The sequence below is a fragment of the Bacillus rossius genome, chromosome 5 (genome assembly GCF_032445375.1).
Source record: "Bacillus rossius redtenbacheri isolate Brsri chromosome 5, Brsri_v3, whole genome shotgun sequence".
NCBI lineage: Eukaryota > Metazoa > Arthropoda > Insecta > Phasmatodea > Bacillidae > Bacillus > Bacillus rossius.
This window is the reverse complement of record NC_086333.1, coordinates 60,201,706-60,220,746: the sequence shown is the minus strand read 5'-3', so window position 1 is coordinate 60,220,746 and position 19,041 is coordinate 60,201,706. Positions and strand designations below refer to the sequence as shown.

The window sequence follows — 19,041 nt, the reverse complement described above, 5'->3', positions numbered from 1 at the left end:
CCGGGATTTACGAATTTTTTGTCCATGATTAACATATTTTTTTCTTGCATCGTCATTTTCCCTATAATATTAATGCATTACTTTCTTGCTGTATGCGAAAGCATTTCCTGCAATTTTTCTTGGACTCCTGAGAATAGTAAAAAAAATTAACTGAATTTTTGTATTCAATTCGAAAAATATTTGTTACTCGTGAAAAACTTTATATTTGTTTCAAATTAAAAAAAAAAACAGTATTTGCAGAAGCATGTTTTTCAAACATTCTCTAAAAGGGTGCTGTAATACTCTTTTAAGTCGTTTACCATTTTAAAAAGTGGTTATGTTTGGTAAGCTATATTCAGAATACTTAAAAAAAAAAGTGGTTGGTTAGGTTTTTTCATTAAAAATACTTTAAAAAGTTTGGTTGGTTGATTAGCTGCATTAAAAATACTATAAAATCACTATTATACCAATTTAAAATTTACCTAAGTAATTTAACCTAACCAACCATACTTACTATTTTATAGTATTTTTAATGTAGCTTATCTAAAGTACTGTTTGCATAATTTCATATTTCTTAACCTAACCATTAGTTTAAACTATAAACTACTTTAAATATCAGATTGCCCTCTTAGAGAATTAGGGGCAAAAGTCAGGAAGTAAATAATAAGCATTTTATAATTTTTTCCTGTAAAAGTGCAGTTTGCTCCAGAATTACCAGAAATAATTTAGTTTCAGTTTATAGCATAAGAAAACAAAAGGCAAAAATTAACATTTAATAGCGAATTTTTAAAGTAAATAAATTTTTTGCGCTACTTTTATTTTTTCAGGCAGATTTTTTGCTTTGCTTTTGCCTTATTTTATATACCATTTTCTGGGGACTATCTATAGCCACACACTATACAGTTAAAATTATCATGAATTCTAATGTAAATGTAGATCTTAAATGTTACAGGATTCTTAAATGCTATAACAAGGTAACAGAAACTGATCTTGGTGGCAGGCCTCTATAAGCTATTGTTAGAGGCACGATTATATGGTAATGCGCGATAAAACGAAATAACACCGAAAACCGCTTGAAAACACGAAATAAAACGATTTTGTGCGAAATCCGCGATATGTCACGAAATTTCGTCTATCCTGATTATTTACGTTTTTTTTTTTTCCATTCTATAAGGACAATTCACTATCTTCAGCACAATCAAATATTTCTGACAGTAACTAGCAGCCATATATATTATATGCAACGGTGATTCATTATAGATGAAGTCTGGGAATTAACGTAATATTTTCTTTAAACGGTAATCTTGTGTACCATAATAATTTAAGATGTTGATAACTATGATACAATGGCCGCCGGTCACTTTCTGTAAATACAAAAATAACAAACGTCCAAAATATGTTTTTCTAAGATTACGTTTTTAATCATTAAAATTTAAAATATTAGACACTAAAGCGCATTGCTTTTACTGTTTATTTAAAATAAAGTACGTAGGGTACGAAAATAAAATTAACCCTGCATAACGTAACGATTGTAAATAATAAATAGTACATGTTTATGTCGGTATTAATTTTCACGTGCGTATGTTGGTATTCGGTATGCGTTTGTATTCGCATCTATTCCATTGTTTTGATCTTTCCAGCACGGCAAGTTTTTGCGTATTAAGAGGCCACTCCAGTGTTTCAGGGGCACTACGTAACCCGCGTTAACCTCATAAGATTCAATGCTATTTTCATTTTGCTTATAACTAATTAACTAATATAGATTTCGAAATGATGCTTGCTTGATATGTAAGACAACGATGCTCTTATCAAAGCCCCTTTCTTCGAAAATGTGCATAAATTATGGTTCAAACCTAGACAATACACTTATGCATATTAGTAAAGATTATAATAAAACCATAATTTATGCACGTTTTCGAAGAAAGGGGCTTTGATAAGAGCATCGTTGTCTTACATATAAAGCAAGCATCATTTCGAAATCTATTTTAGATAATTAGTTATAAGCAAAATGAAAATTGCATTGAATCTTATGAGGTTAACGCGGGTTGCGTAGTGCCACTGAAACACTGGAGTGGCCTCTTAAGAGGTTAAATTCTTCCTATGTGATTAAAAATTTTTGATAATGCCTAAAACGAAGGTTTCTGCCAGTGACTGATCAAAAGAATTTTCCAGCGAAGAATTTTATTTCAGTGATAAAATGTTCATGTGCAAATTCTGTAACTGCAGGCTAGACTACGAGAGACGGGATATGCTTGTGAAACATGTCGCGAGTGAGAAACATTTAAGCGTTTAAGGCAAAACTCATCTGTTAAACGACATCCTTGTCTAAGAGTCTTTAATGCCATTAATTTGCTGTTCAACCCAAGAAATGTGAGTAGGGTTAGCATAGAAGATGCAAACCTACAGAAGTCTCTGCATAACTTGCCTTCTGTTTCCCATCTTCCCATTGATACATTCATACATGGCTATGTTGTTTTCAAAAAAATAATTGAGGATGAACTTTCATTGCCAGAAACAAGCCAAATTGATGTTGCAAAGGTACTTTGCTCCCTTAAAGGGGACTACAGTGAATTTGCTCAAGCCAGTTCAAGGGCAATCTGGTTCCCAACATCAAATGTTGATGCAGAACGTTCATTTTCCAGGTACTCACTGGTAGTTAGTGACAGAAGACAACGTCTCACTCCAGAAAATGCGGAAAATTTAACTATGATAGCATTTCAATAAAACCGTCTTAATAGTAACTTTGGAAGTGCTTAATTGTGTAATTTTGTAGTGTATGTGATTGTAATTAAGTCGTAAAATTTTTAGTAGTTATTTAAAAGTTTGAATTTATGAATTTGCAAATTAACTTATTATAATTAGATCATGAGGTTTTAGTGTTTATTAATATTTGTTTTAATAAATTTGCATGTCGTACAGAAAAGCAAGAAAATTTTGCCGTGGGTATTTTGAGCAAAAAGATAAAACCATATAACACCGAAATTTGTCTTAAAATAACACCACAAAATCTTGACTCTAGCTATTGTGTCAGTGTTCTGGACTGTGGGGTTGGTGTTGCTAGGTGACAGGTAAGTGTGGGTCCGTGCAAGTGAGGCTGATCCCGGCGCCCAGGGGTACCGGCATCGTGTCTGCCCCGGTCCCCAAGAAGCTGCTCCAGATGGCGGGCATCGAGGACTGTTACACTTCTGCCCGGGGCTCCACCGGCACACTCGGCAACTTCGGTCAGTACCTGGGGCACAAGTTAGCTAGTGCATTAAGTTGTAATGACTGAACCTGGGAACATTGAGGAAGAGAAGGGGTGGGGAACCTGCAAGAAGACGCCATCTTGGTTGCAACAGTTTTTCATGTCATACCATTTTTCTATCATTTTTAAATTCTGGCTTTGTTAAGGCTCAGTAAATAATTTATAGTGGAATGCCTGAAGTTAATTGTGACTGGCTGCTACAGTTTGTGATCCGTGCCTTAAAGAAGGCAAATTTTTTCAATACAATGCATTTAAACTTAAGTATGCAAAAAAAGTGCTTAAACCAATATGCTTATTTTCAATTCCTATCTCGTCCCTAAAATAAAAGAGTAGGACTTTCAACTATCTAGTATACCACTGACAGTGAAATTCAGTTACAACGTACTTTAGAATAACGTATCTTTCAGTTCAACGTATGATTTTTAATTCCTGCTCAAACCGATGTAAACGATGTAAAAATATTTCACTTAAACATTAAAAACGTATCCTACCTTTCAATACAATGACCATTCTTTTCCAGTTATCAGGAAAATTTTACATGATTGTTACTGTGCTTGGGTGGGGTTCTTTAATATAAAAGTATATTATGATTAATTTTTATCACTTTCAAGAATCGTCAACAAGTATAAAAAATTATAACCTTTATCTATCTGTATGTCTGCGTTGCCGCGGTGTACTGCTTATAAAAAATGTAGCCAGCACTAGTTGGCATCATTCATGTTTTGTTATGTTGCTTCCCACATAGAGCACACACACGTAGTCGAATATTGGTATCTCATTGATTGCATGCAACGCGCTCTCTGTCGTGTGCTGAGTTAACTACATTTAATGGTCCGCACTCTTTCATAGTAAGTGTGTACTACGACAATAGTTGTGCATTAGTTCAGGCTTGCATTTGGGTCACAGATTTTGTTTATCTATTTAAAGTAGAAAGGTTTTTGTTGCATGAATTCATTTAAATTTTTTGGGGTGCTTTTGTATACTTGATTATTAAGCAAGGAACATATTTTTATAGCAGTGAACCAACAAATACTGGAAAGAATTTTAATTATTTATGTTGATAATTTTTATTTAAATTATTTTTGTTTTTGGCACCTGCAAAGTAATTTTAGTTATACAAATGCTGTCTATATCTATCTATATTTTTAATGTAGCTACATTTAATAAAGTTGCTTAGAAAAAACCTAAAAATCCTGTGGAGAAAACCTGGAATTTAATTTTGCCACTAGAATGGCACCCTAATTTATGCCTTTTCATACTATAGGTTGAAAAACCTAAAAATCCTGTGGAAAAAACCTGAAATTTAATTTGCCACTAGAATGGCACCCTAATTTATGCCTTTTCATACTATAGGTTGATTCTGTTGTAGGGGAAAAAAAAATTCCCACATTCAGAAACTTAGTTGTCGAAATTTGTGTCTTGTGCTAAAAATGTCATGAAGTACTCTATTGTGTAAGGGTTTCAGAAATGTGGTTGTTCAACCAGTGATACAACCATATTTAGTGCAGCTTTCATGTTCCTACAAAAAAAATTTAAAAACAACAGTTTTGTTGGTCTCTTGGGTCTGTTTATTGTTACAGTGGACCTGTAAAAATGTTAGCTGTGGTGGATGTTTCTTACAAAGTTGTGTGAATTCCAGCCAAGGCTACATATGCTGCCATCGCAAAGACATATGCCTACCTGACCCCCGATCTGTGGAAGGACATGCCTCTAACCAAGACCCCATACCAGGAGTTTGCCGACTACTTGGCCAAGAATCATCGGCCTGTGGCTGGTGCAGGCATCCCGCGAGAGTCCTAAGTCACCCTGTTCTGAGCTAGTCTGGATGTGAAATAATATGACTTCAAACGACTTCTGTTTTATTTTTAAATCTTTTCCCTAACCCTCAATCCTTCTGCGTTTTTGTGTCAGTTAGGCCCAGTATACATAGAGCGTTGTATGTAACAAGTTTTAGTGGAATACTAGGGTTAAGTTAACGAACTTGGCTGAGATTATAAATTGGTATTATGACAGTTATTATTTACAATAATTATAAGGGGGGAAATATGTACTTAGATTTATAAATAAACTTGATGGTGGTTTTGGGATACATGGATCATAAAACAAAAAAAAAGTAAAAATTTTCCTTGAAGTTGCACTGTGGTATTGACTACAATAGGTAGTCTTTCTTTCAAATATACCAAGTAAAGTAATAGAAATAAGCATTGAAATTTCAGTAAAGGTAGGTGTTAATCTTACAGTAAAATTAAATATATTCAACATTTTAACAGAGGCAGTTGGTAAACATGTTAAATGTTTATTATATTCAGTGTGTACAGGCTAGTATAACATGTCCGTAAACACTCAAAAGTTTTATGTAGGGAATATTAATATATTGAAAAAATGAGATCTTTGGCATAGTCCGATCTTCAACTCTAATTAAAATAAATATAATGGTATTTGTACATCTATATTGTCCAGACTTAAGTTTAATAATGTAATGTAGGGACATATAACATATCTAATGATTAGGGACATGCAAATTTTGTATTACGAATTTTTACACGAAATTCTTAAGTTTAACACGAATAACCCCACTTTTACATAATTTGCGATACTGCAAAAAAATTTTTCAAAATACGTCTGTTTACCAGGAATAACCACACTTTCTCACTGTTTGGTAACTTAAAAAAGAGGTAAATTAACAGTTGTCACCATTGATAACCCCATCAATGTAAAGACTACATATGCAAATGTTTAAGTTTTATTAATTTGATACGACTCGTTCTTGGCGAACTCCACTCTTGCACTAATTCGCTCACGTACACTCGAAGGCACGATTTCAGAGTCAGAGTAATGTTCGGCCATTTTGTTGGATATTTTGTGCGTTACAGTGCTTGTCGCAAAACAAAAGATAAATTATGCACAGTTCATATTGCATCTATTATGGACTGTGCAAACTTTTAATTTGTTCTCGTACTGTAAGCAAACTTAACAATTACATTTTCTGTTTAACAATTATAATTTCCGTTAAAAAATATTTTACACAGTGCGGCTATTTGATAAAAACTGTAGTTTGTGATAGAAAATGTCTTCATATTTCTCAGCAGCAGTGTGAAAGAGTAAAATATGCCAAAACCTCAAGCAACCACCGAACTACATGAGCGCGAATTTTGTGATCGTGGGTTATATGCGAGTGATGAAAGAACATTAATGTGTCAACACTGCAATGTTACTGTCTCGGGGGATAGAAAGGACACCTGAACGAAACATGTGGAAAGTGATAAACATGAGGCTGGCTGCTAACAATATTGAAAAGATAATACAAATGTCTCTCCCAGCTGTGCTGCAAACTGCAAGAAAGAAAAAAGATTCAGCAAACAAAATGGCGAAAGAGTGTTTGGGAGCTTTTGTTAAAGCAAATTTACCACTAGAAAAAAAAACTTGATCCCAACATTCGGAGTTGGATGGATACATATATTAAAGGAGCTGGCAATTTACCACACTCGAGAACCCTTAGAGAAAAATATGTTCCTGAGCTTGCTAGTTCATGTCTTGAAGAGGTCAAGGCAAAGTTACTAGGAAAGAAGATTGACATTATTTGCGACGAGACAACAGACAAATTAAAAAGGTGTGTGTTTGTTGTGCTTGTTAGGATTTTGACAGTACATATCTAGTCCTGAACTTCTTGTTGGTGTTCACTTTCTCGAAAGCGCCAATGCCACACATTGCATTTGAGCAATTCTGGATTCACTCAAAACATATGAAGTGAAATATGAAGATGTGAAAATGATTCAGCTAGATATATGACAATGTGTGTTGAAGGCTTAAAATTGGTAGTTGGGGAAGACCTTCAACATGTGCAATGTTGGGCACACAAACTAAGTCTTGTTGGCAACATTTTTTGCGCTCAGGAGTTGAAATATCTCAATGAAGTAGTTGTCAAAACAGAGAATGTGTTTCTGAACACGAGGAAGTGGAAACACTTGTATTCTCATTCCTCAGAGAGAATAAAGGTGAAAACTGCCAGTTGTTTCCAATGCCTGGAGTCACAAGGTGGAATTCCTGGTTTGAAAGTGTTTTCTACCTTGCTGACTACTTTCATTTGGTTGTGGAGTTTTCCAAGTGAAAAGAAGTGTAGTGCAAGTGGCTACAAAATCTGGTGAAGCTCACCAGCTTGATGACTACAGATCAAAGCAGACTTAGAAACACGGTCTTTGATCCAAAAAATATTTTGATTACTTTTATTTGAGGGTCTTTTAGAACAAAAGCAAAATTAAATATATTAATTAATTTTAATTCTGCTGATACGATAATTTTCATAGGTGCTGGCAACTGGTTTTGTAAAAATTTTGAAATTTAAAAAAAAATCCCCCCCCTTTTTTTTTAAAAAAAAACAAAAGGTAAAGAAATCTGCTACATCAATAATTTATATAATACAAAAATTAAAGAAGGTAAAACACTCATTTTAATGTACAAGTGAATTTCTCATGCAATAAAGAAAGAAAAAGACATGTCGCGTGAGAGTACATAAAATGTAAAAGAAGAATTATTGTAATGGTTACTGGTTAACTTATTTCTGGGCTAAACTTACCAAGTGATTGTTGTGACAGTGAAGCACTTTCCTAATATTACAAACAAATTGTATATTTAGTTAAAACAGGCACCATATATGTAATTTATGAATGCTGCTCAGTATTACTTGCAGGGCCGGAACTAGGAGATTCGTTAGGGGGGGCAAAGCTTAATTTGCCGCCCCCTCCTTACCAACATTATAGAATACCCTTTTTCGTTAGAAGCGGTGGTTGAAATGATACAATTCACTTATACATAATTGAGAACTTTTATTTATCAAGTACACTAATTGGAAAACTAATACAATTACATTTTTTATTATAATGAAATAGACTGTTATCAAACTATTGTTTATTGTTTGCACAACAGTGAAAATTAATGTCTTACCAATAAGTTTATTTTATTAAGTACTAAAATTACATAATGAACATGTGATTATGTATAATAATATTAAGTATAATATTGTACTGATAACCATACAAAGAAATTCAATTCAAAATTTAATTTTTCGAGCATGATTAGCTGCAAAAGTGTTAATAATATCATCAAAATTGATCAAAGCAGCTCGTTTGTGTTCAATAGATATAGGTAATACTTAGATTTGTTCATCTCTGCTGGCCCATCGTGCTTCTCAAATAGCTTTTAATCAGTTTAAGTTTACTAAAACTTCTTTCACCTGACGCAATTGTAACTGGAAGGGTGAGAAACATTCTCAGAGCAGTAGTAATGTTAGGATGTGCCTCCTCCAGTTTATTTTTGTATATAAGGCTCAACATTGTTGATGCTGTACCTAGCATCTTTTAATTCATAGTCTACTGTTAATGCATGGTGCTTAAAACTTTCAATTTCAAATACGAATTTTTCTTTGTTAAGATCGGCACTGTGTTTCCTAATTCTGCTGCTTTGAATTTAAATCATCTTCCATTTTATGAATTTGAACACCACTTAAAAATCCAAACTTTTTGTTTATGTTCTCCAAAGCCTTAAACCTGTTACTCAGTTCCATAATTACCTAATCTGTCATTGACTTCCAACATTACTTGATGTAAGTTTTTTTGACATACGCCATTGCTAAGCACTTTTTCTGTAGAAGAAAAATAAAAAATAAAATAAATAAGTAAAAATAACCAAAAGACAAAAGGCACAAATTAAGCAAAAAATTGATGTCAACCGGATATAAACACCACAAAATATTCCGTAATAGGAATATGGTCAAAAAACAAATAAAACAAAGTAAAATGTACTAAGAGAACGAAAAAACCCCACAAATGATGACGACACAAAAATATTGGACCCAAAAGAATTCAGCACAATGGTTGAAACGAGACGAAACAAACACAATAGTTTTTCCAAAACAGAAACAAGCAACGTTTCGGGAACTGCTATCTGCTCCCGTCCTCAGGCAGAGACGCACATGGTACGAAAACACAGGAGCGACTGAGTAGGGGCTGGAAAAATGAGGGTATTTATCAGAGAAAGTGCTTCATCTTGCTCAGCCAAGTGATCACCCGCGCAACGGGTCCTTGAGATACCAGCTCTCATCGCAGTGGTTTTACTCACTCCAGACCACGAATTATGGTAATACTTGTTTCTTAGAGTGAAGTAACGCATTTGAAGTACGAATATATTTACAAATTATGCATAATAAAGTTAAATAGAATTTCTTAATTTCTTGGCTAACTTATTGGTAGGGACATGCAAATTTCACATTTACGATAAAACGAATTTTTACGCGAAATTTGTAAGTTTAACACGAATAACCTCACTTTTACATAATTTCTGATACTGCGAATTTTTTGTGCGAAATACGTCTGTTTACCACGAATAACCACACTTTCCCACCGTTTGGTAACTTAAAAAAAAAGTAAATAAACAGCCGTTGTCACCACTGATAACACCATCAACGTAAAGACTACACTTGCCAATGTTTACGTTTTATTATTTATTTGATACGACACGTTCTTGGCGAACTGCACTCGTGCACTAATACGCTCACGTTCTCTCGAAGGCACGTTTACAGAGTCAAAGAGTAATGTACGGCCATTTTGTTGGATATTTTGTGCATTACAGCGCTTGTGTCGCGAAGCAAATTATAAATTACGCTTAACTGTTCATCTTGCATCTACTATGGACTATGCAAACTGTTTTAATTTGTTCTCTTATACTGTAAACAGACTTAACAATTAAGTTTTATTTTTAAGAATGATAATTTTCGTTTAAAAATGTTGTATACAGTGCAACTATTTTATAAAAACTGTAGTTTGTGATAGAAAACGTCTTCATATTTCTCAGCAGAAGTTCGAAAGTGTAAAATATGCCGAAACCTCAAGCAATCACCAAACTTCGTGAGCACGAATTTCGTGATCGTGGGTTATATGCGAGGGTAAATATGTAGTTGGGCGATATGTGGTAAAAAAACTTTTTTTAAATCCGAAAATACTTTAATAACGAGGCTAGAAGGCTGGTTATACCCAAATGCTAATATTTTGCATGGCGAGCTTACCAAGATGCAATGCAACTTTGAAAACATGAAGCAGTGCATTTTTTTGACAAAACAAAACCAGTTTTGGACCACATGAACACCACGAAAGCAGCTGCTGTGAAAATAAGTGTAGTGCAAGTGTCTACAAAATCTCTGGTGAAGCTTACCAGCTTGATGGCTACAGATCCAAGCAGACTTTGAAAACCCTTAACTGCCTTTGATCCAAAAAAATATTTTGATTACAGACATGATCCCTATTTTGCTTGCTAAGTTGTGTAACGTTTCTACTCTGAAAGAAATGGACCGCCAGGAGCTGATTACCGGTTTTGGAGAGTTGAAACAGATAGTTGAGAAACAAATGAAAGAAAGTAGTGTGGATGTAGTGAAGGCACTTCAAGTTGTAAAACTTTCACAACCTTAATTTTCTGACAGGTGCCTGGAAGCAGTGTGGATGTTGTGTGCAAACGTTGATTCGGAACGCTTCTTGTTACAATACAATAATGTTCTCACTGACAAGAGAACTAATTTGAAATAAGAAAATTTAGCTACAATGGCTATTATTTCATTTGAAAGCTAAACGTTGTGTCAAAGTACTTTGCTTCTGAAATTATTGGGTTGACTTAATTTAGAATCTGAGTTCTTAAACTTGTGTCTTTTTAACCTATATTTGTGTAATTTTAATTTATAATGTTTCAACTGATGGTGCAATTATATTACAATGTTCTCTTCATATTTCTTACACTTGAAATCGCAAAAATTTAAAAAAAAATAAACCCGCTTTTAGGTAAAAATAACACCGATTTTAAGGGAAAATAACACCACTTTTCATCACAAAATAAACACACCTTTTGCATGTCTCTACTTATTGGTTGCGATATGTACACTTTCAAAACTTCTTTTAATGACTGGTTTCATTTTGTTTTAGTGAACCACTTTTCATATTTTGCCGCCCCCTGATATTTTCCGCCCGGGGCACATGCCCCCCATGCCCCCCCCCCCCCCCCCCCTTAGTTCCGGCCCTGATTACTCGTGAACATGAATATACTGACAAATATTTAATGTAAACAAATTTGGCAGTAGTTGAAAAAAATTCTGATGTCCTGTGGTAAAACATAATTTCTCAAATAACAATATCTAGTTTGTAAAAAAACATTCGACATCACAAGAATGCTAAGTAATTTTATCTCCATGGCATGATGTGATTTCTAAAATATATAACCTAATTGTTAAAATTTGAGTATTGTAAGGTAATAAAGTGACTAAGCCATTTGACATCCTATTTCTTGAATTCTTTTCCCTAACATTCCAATTTAACATGTTTAAATTAACGACTTTGCTCTGCTTAGCGTAACTTCCATGCAGTCAAAAGAAAAATTAAAGTTGTGTAAGGATTAATCCATACATATGCAAATAGAATAAAAATTTAATAAACACAAAATTACAACAAAACAAGTTTCTTGAACCTCACTTGGCAGCCTGTTGGTACGCTTCCATTTCCACCTATGAAAAAGAAAACTGAATTGTACTTCCTGTTTAAACTTAGCACTCATCAAATAAATATTGTTGGTACGCTTCCATTTCCACCTATGAAAAAGAAAACTGAATTGTACTTCCTGTTTACACTTAGCACTCATCAAATATATATTGTCAAATTTTTCTTGCTCTTTAGAAGGGAGTATGGCTTGTTTTTAAAATAGCTGAATCGCAGCTAAATGTATTTTGCATGTAAATCCTATCCAGGGAGTTTACAAGTACCTGGTGAATCAATTTCATAACTCTGTCAGAACCTATTAATATAAATTTGTTATGTTTTATGTAACTGTCATTATATATAATAAGCATAATTAAACATAATACAAAATAAACCTATGTGCAGGAACATTCCATTTTAGTATATAAGAAAACTAAAACCTTTACAGAAATAATTTTAATATGATTTAAGTGGTAGTCTCCACCTATTTATATTAAATGCATGTTAGGAATACGCTGCTGGAAATTAAAGTTTCACCACTTCAAGCACAGTGAAGGTTTATTTCGGGACTGTTAGTAACTTTACTTACACACGACTTTCATGATCTGTAGAACCCAGCCAACATATGCCTGCTGGTTATTAAGATAGAATGGCCCCTTGAAACCCGAGAAGAAATGTGTGAGGCACCTGAGCGTAGCAACAAACCTGGAAGGTGGTGAGCGTGTGGTCGCACAGCTTCTCTAGGTCTTCTATCCCTCTGCGAAGGACGTCGATGGCTCTCGGACCCGCCGTCTGTATCCTGAAGTGCATGTCCGCCTGAGATGGGTGTGGCACCGTGTAGCCACACAACAGCACTTCCGGGCTGCCCACAACACAACACACACATTACGTTTTACCAGAACTATTTCAAATACAGGAGTGATGTCATTACTTAGAAACACCTAATTTAGATACTCACAAGATAGAATTTTCTAAATTATGATTTTTATTTTTTAAGTTAAAAGTGTTTTAAGTTGTGTGATTCATTGTTGTGTATTTCTAAGTTATGTTTCTAAGTTAATCCCAAAAGAAATAATGGTTGTGTGTTTTGTGAGTGTATGTTTTTTTAACTACATTTATAAAATGCAAAACAAGTGTCATTCCAACGTATAAAATTTCTGTGTTCCTGAGAAAGAGCTTGTAAAGTAACCACCAGAATTTGCAGTAGGAATATACAAGCACATTTATTCATAATAAAGTAATCCTATTCCAGGATTGAACTGCATTTTTAATTAAAATTGTAAATATGGATTATCCCTTTTTTCACTCCCTTACAAACCTATACTATCTTCCTGCCATGCAAGAAACATATGCGGATAATATCACTGAATTGAAAACAGCAAACGAATAAAACCACACCAGTGAAATGAAGATCGACAATTAGTTCCCCGAGGCAGGGTTTACATGAATGGATAATTATAATTAAACAATATAACAGAAAAGAACTATTGTTCTGTAACGAAAAGCCTTATTTTCTGTGGAGACTTATTTCTGCTACCTTTGTCTTAAATTAACCTATCATAACCTAACAGAGATAGTGCTTTGAAATAGACGAGTATAGCTGAAAACAGAAACTGGACATGGTTATGTGTCTTAAATTGTAATTTAATTTTTTAATGTAAAGAAAGTTAGACATCAAAGTAGTTATTGCCAGATAAAGTTTACGACTTAATTTTTATTGCAGCGGACATTATGATTCAGAATTCACCATATCACACAAAATTCAAACTAATAGCTATCACACTACAAGAAAAAGATGTCATGCAACACTTTAAATAAAAGTAGACTAATTCTAGTTAATTTTATGAACAATCCATCCAATATTACACCACACGATTCACCAGGTTTCCGTTAGCCAACCTTCGGCTAAATACAAGTCGTTAAACACCATTCATTTTTCAACCGGAGCTTAGATTAACTGTTGGTTTGCTATCCTTCAGATTTAACAGGATTTTGTAAAACCGGCCTTGAGTATGCTCTGCTAGATGTGGCAATAAGGAATTAGAAAATTAAAATAACGATATTTTTTAAGGGGTAAGTAAAGAATTTTGTTCCCTGAAGTAGAAACTAAGTAGTTTTTTACATATATGCAATAATTGATTGTTTCTATGAGGTATGAAAAACAAAATTCACAGTAGCAATATTAATCTCCTTTTTGTACCAAATTTACTAATTTCATTCATTAAACTAGTTTTAAGTTTAAAACTTTAAAACATTAAGCCTAGGCACAATGAATATAAGCTTTTTACAAGCACAAAACAGTATTATAGTTAACAGTTGAACTATATTTAATCCAATGTGACTAGCTACAATCGTACACTGTGATAAGCACTACACAAGCCCGGTATTAGTAATACGTAGAGTTTGCTCTAGGTTTAACTTTTGCTTAATATTGTGTTTTGCTAAATCTGCTATGTGTTTTCAGATAATCAGAAGCTCTGAATGTCATACTACACTGTCATTTGAGAACTTATTTTAGTTATTAAGAAAATGTGTGTTTTAACTAGATTGTGCCAAATATTATTATATTTTCTTTATAATGTTCGAACGATTGAGTTAAGCTATAAACATCAAGGTCCAAATTCTGAAGAAAAAATATTTCTGCATTTAATTTTGCAATTTCTGTGCTATTATGGAAATTATTCTGTTGATATTAATTTTTTCCAACTAACTATAAACTACCAATTACAGCAACATTAATTTTTCGAAGGCTAAACCAACCAAATTAAACAAAGGTACCTACCTAAGGTGTTAAGTTAATGTTCATTGTAGCCAGGTCACTGTGCTAGATCTGTGTTGTTAAAGTTCTAATAGCTGTAACTATGTGGATTGTAGCTGAACCCTTAGCGATCCGCTGTTCATGATTCTGCACCGTGTATACAGAACACGCTGTCAAGCAATCTGCATAGCCACAGCGGAGCGTATAGGATGTCTATTGATGAACAAATATACTTATTTCATAATTCTTTAAGAACTCACGTCCACACCATCTCCATGAATAAAGTATATTTAAGTACCGATATTTACTTTTCAACAATTAATTAATTAATAATCCTATTTGTAATAACACATGACTTACGACATGTAGTTTTATAAAAATTATAATTAATTTTATAGAGTTTTACATTGATGCTTATGCACATAGGCTTAAAGCAACGAACTAATCAACCGCGGTTTGGACATTTAAGTTAGAATTTCAGTAACCACAGTCGTCTGCATTCAAGCCACGATGGAGCTGAAGAAAATTTTGGTTGCCATCTCAATGAAACCTTTGTACTTGGCTTGTACCGTCGACGCCACGCAACTTCAGGAATTATATACGAGATGTAAAATGTGGAAGTGAGTATTAAGAATGTTTTGGACATCAAAATTAATAAACATTCACGTTTTCGAGCAGGGAAATTTTGTTTGTTATGAGAACCATGTGGACGTGTAAACATTGTGCAATGGTGGATTGTGTTTAGTTTTTGTGCAGATCCAAAATAATAATAATAATAATCTACGTAAAAGTTTTCCAAAATTAAAAACATCAAAAAATGTTTTTTGGCGAAAATTCTCATTATTTATTATTTTTTAAGTGTTCTTTGAATGTTGGAAGTCAGGTTGTCCTTTAGCCGGACCAATCTGAGTTGTAATAAGACGTGCGGACATGCGACCTATTGCTTGAGAGTTGTGATGACCCTTATGGTGCCTTTGGCTTTAAAACAGTTACGAGACCATCAAAAAACCTTTACTCGACTAGTGTTTTACACAAGACATTTTATAGTTAATTATTTGGAGTATTTTATGGTGTACCATTGTAAATAAAGTTTTGGCAAGTTTAATTTCAGTACCAGTAAGTAATAAAGTAGGAAAATTATACTACTTATGTTATTTTATCTTAATTAAGACTTACATCCTACGAAATTTAACTTTTTTTATTTAGCAATTGGAAAACCATGCTTATGCCACTGATTGCGGAAATATGATAATAAAAATTAAAGGCAAAATACATAATCATAAATTTTAAAAAAACTCAACAAGGGCAAGAGCAGTAAATACTCACTATCTTGATATAATACTCCTCAACGCATTCCCAAATGTGTGTCCACCTTCACTGAACACAAAAGTGCGAGATTTCTCTGACAATTCATCACCTGCAAGCTGAAACAAATTATTTATCTATCTTAGGTAAACAGTTGCAGCAGCTCCCAATTTTTTTTTAAATAAAATTTTATTTGTTTCATATTATAAACCAATCAGCAATAATTTAGAGAAAATGATAATATTACTGACAAAATTTCCATAGCAACTTTATACTCTTTGCTAGAAGTCTTGTGAAAAGCCAGCACGGGAATGAGAAGCATGAGGTAAACAGGGTGGGAAGGCAAGAAGGGGGAAGGAATAGTATCAGTGGGGCATGGCCAAGGAGGCTGAAAAAAAACCTCAGGAGCAGCATTTTTTCTTTGATTGCTATACCTCTCCAAACTATGTTCACCACACAATATTTTAGCAAGCACTGCATAGATACACACACCAGGATCATTATGATGACATGTTTTCAGAATAGTTTATGTGTAACCAGGACGTTCCGAGTCAGCACTGTTTGGTTCCGTAGGGCTCCGTCTATTATTTGGCTCTCCCAGTCCGTTCTAAGCAACACGCTTACATTTAACAATGGAGCTCAACCCGCAAGACATTTGGCACGCACTATATAATATATGTATGGTTAGATATTGACGTGACGTCTAATAAACGTCTAAAAAATAGATGAATGCCGGCTGCACGTACGAAAAAGTGTACCGTTACACTGTGTCCCGTTACGCTCATTGTACACATGCGCCGCATCTATCTCTCTTCCACTCAATTGGAACAACCATCGATTTGACTTTTTCAAGGCACATCAAACTTTAAACACTCCCATTCGTTTCCTATCATCGTCCCATCCTTAACAGAATAACACAGATTGGAAGAAGTTAAATAGCAAATATGTATAAAAGTTAGAGTTAAAATAATCTCTTCGTTAAAGTAATAAACATATTTGAATTAATGAGTGCAAATAAAAATTAACTTATCAATCAAATTGTAGATTTCATTTCACTCCTTCTTTGTATCCATACAAAATAGTGATAATTCAATAAAAATGATTCAATTTTATTCCAAAACAGATGCAATCATTTCATCAATGTTTTGTTATGACGTCACGTTAAACTATCGTCCGTAAACCGACTTTACAGACAACCAATTTTTTTATGTTTAAGTCATGTTACAGTTCAAGAGGGTGCTTACCCCCACTCTGCACTCACCCTCTGGCACACAGTGACTCTTAAATGAAATGAGATGTTTACCATTGGCTGTGCCCTCGCAAAACTACAAACATAAAATTAGCTATATTTAAATACTGACTATTTATTTAATATATGTGTGGTTTAACCTATAGTGAATTAATAACAAATGAAATGAAATAGAATGTTGTAACATTACAAAACAATTCTAAGTATGAATTTTTTATTTCTGACATTTCCTGTTGTTTACAATACATAAAGCTATATGTATAAATGTGTGAAAAATTGGTGAAGTTAGATTAGCTTCATTAAAAATACTGTATGATGATGAACAATTGGTAAGGTCAGGTTAAAGAAATTTAAAATAAGCTAAGCAGGACAATCAGATAATATTAGATAAAAAAATACCATTGTCTGAAATATTTCTTCATAAAAAAGCTGCACTTAAGCAGAACTATACATCGTTTTCTTTGTTCTCAAATTTATTTTCTACCATGGGACAAGACGATGAGACATGGTCCAATGGAACCGCTTTGAAAAAGAGATTTTTCACAAGGTCATGTACACTAAAGCCCTTAGGCTACATTCACAATGACAAGCAAACAGCATGCAAACAGCACAGTCGCACATGCTCAGCACAGAATTTGAGGCTACATTCACGCACAACAAAGCAGTTCAAATAAATCCATTTTTTTTTTTCCTTTTAGTTTTGTCAAAATTTTCATTTTCATGTGTTTGAATTTGGTCAATTATTATACAAAGTATATATATATATAAATATACCTATTTATTATATAAATATTATTAATTAAAATCAAGCATTTGATTTTGCCATTTAGTTTTGAATGACTTGGAATAACTAACTACAAAGCTTTATCTCGCGAATAAATATTACATACAAATTACTTGCACTTGTTATATTTGAAATGTGTACATCAAGATGTGTATAGATTCTCTATAGGCTACCACTAACATAGTGTTAGCAGACTGGTCGCACACAGAACGGAGGGCTGGGCAACACACGAGTTTAACGTAAAAATAAATCAATTTCCCTTGAAATTAAATTAAATTTAACTCACGCCATTTGTAGTCCCCATTTTCGCAGCTAATTTTCAGTCAGTTATTTCACAATCCACGTCAAAACATATTATTTCTAGGCACAAAACAGGTTAGGGGCCGCACTCAGCGGCCCTGGGACTCCTCGCGGGCCTCGGGGTTCGATGCCAAGTTCAGGTGCTCAGCCCCTTATTCCGCTACTTGCGATGATGTATCCCTGTTAGTGAGTTAGCAATGGCTGCTTGGGGTCGTTTCATTAAGCAACTGATCTGAGCAGAAGTGCTGTTTTTCTGTGTGTGTGTGTGTGTGTGCTGCCAATGTAGCAGCTGTAGCTTGTGTACATTTAACTTCGTACGTGTGCCGTTTGCATGCTGTTGCAAATGTAACCAGGCCTTGGTAATAAATCAGTGTTCCAATGACAGAGGTTTAACTCAAATCAATTGTAGCACGACCAAAAACACTTTTAAATGTAAATAAAAAATACCCATACAATTTGATAACGTATAAAAATATTATAATATTCAAAATTTTGTCCTATTTCAAGTAACCCTAACAAGCATGCGAAGATAACAGTAGTTTCAATCTTTTCAGACATGATATTTCATTGAAACGCACCTCAGCAATTAAATTCATTTCCAATTAAGATTGAAGCTAAAAGACCATTTAACATTCCGTTGTATTTCATAAAACAACTTTGACTCGATAAAAAAAGTAACATCAAAATTCAAAATATCCACAATATAGAGTCCAAAAGGTATAGATAGTTCTAGAATTCAGACTGTACCCTAGCCAAAGAGAAACATACTGATAAACCTATTGGGCTGTTTAAAACAACTGGTTTACAAAGAAAATCGACAATGCTTATGTATAAATTAAAATGGTAAACCTTACCGTTGAAAACAAAGATTATTTCAAACAAAATATATTAATCACAAAATTAAATCATGCAATG

The 19,041-nt window shown here is 33.7% G+C and overlaps 2 protein-coding genes across 4 annotated transcripts in view; one reads left to right on the top strand and one right to left on the bottom strand.

Moving 5' to 3' along the window:
- LOC134531868 (small ribosomal subunit protein uS5) overlaps window positions 1-5,074 on the top strand; it is a 31,345-nt gene extending 26,271 nt beyond the window's left edge. Inside the window, exons 5-6 of the mRNA XM_063367871.1 lie at window positions 3,041-3,200; window positions 4,863-5,074. Coding sequence (XP_063223941.1) covers window positions 3,041-3,200; window positions 4,863-5,023 — 321 coding nt within the window. The 3' untranslated portion in view covers window positions 5,024-5,074. The remainder of the gene's footprint in view (window positions 1-3,040; window positions 3,201-4,862) is intronic.
- A 6,590-nt stretch (window positions 5,075-11,664) lies between these two features.
- Window positions 11,665-18,868, bottom strand: LOC134531866 (probable DNA-directed RNA polymerases I and III subunit RPAC2). 3 transcript variants are annotated; one of them, XM_063367870.1, is made up of 4 exons: window positions 18,705-18,868; window positions 15,815-15,912; window positions 12,436-12,592; window positions 11,665-11,759 (listed from the first exon to the last, which is right to left on the bottom strand). In XM_063367870.1, exons 1-4 carry the CDS (start codon window positions 18,720-18,722, stop codon window positions 11,724-11,726), a joined length of 309 nt encoding a protein of 102 aa, XP_063223940.1. In that variant the 5' UTR covers window positions 18,723-18,868; the 3' UTR covers window positions 11,665-11,723. The 3 variants fall into 3 exon arrangements, with proteins under 3 accessions (XP_063223940.1, XP_063223939.1, XP_063223938.1); XM_063367869.1 differs by having other exon boundaries at window positions 11,665-11,843; window positions 18,705-18,845; XM_063367868.1 differs by lacking the exon at window positions 11,665-11,759 and having other exon boundaries at window positions 11,912-12,592; window positions 18,705-18,845.
- Between the last annotated feature and the right edge of the window lie 173 nt (window positions 18,869-19,041).

Excerpts from the sequence above, each read along its gene's own strand:
- LOC134531866 (XM_063367868.1), bottom strand. Across the intron at positions 12,593-15,814 it reads AGGAGTATTATATCAAGATA|CCCGGAAGTGCTGTTGTGTG; the intron begins GTGAGTATTTAC and ends TGTTGTGGGCAG.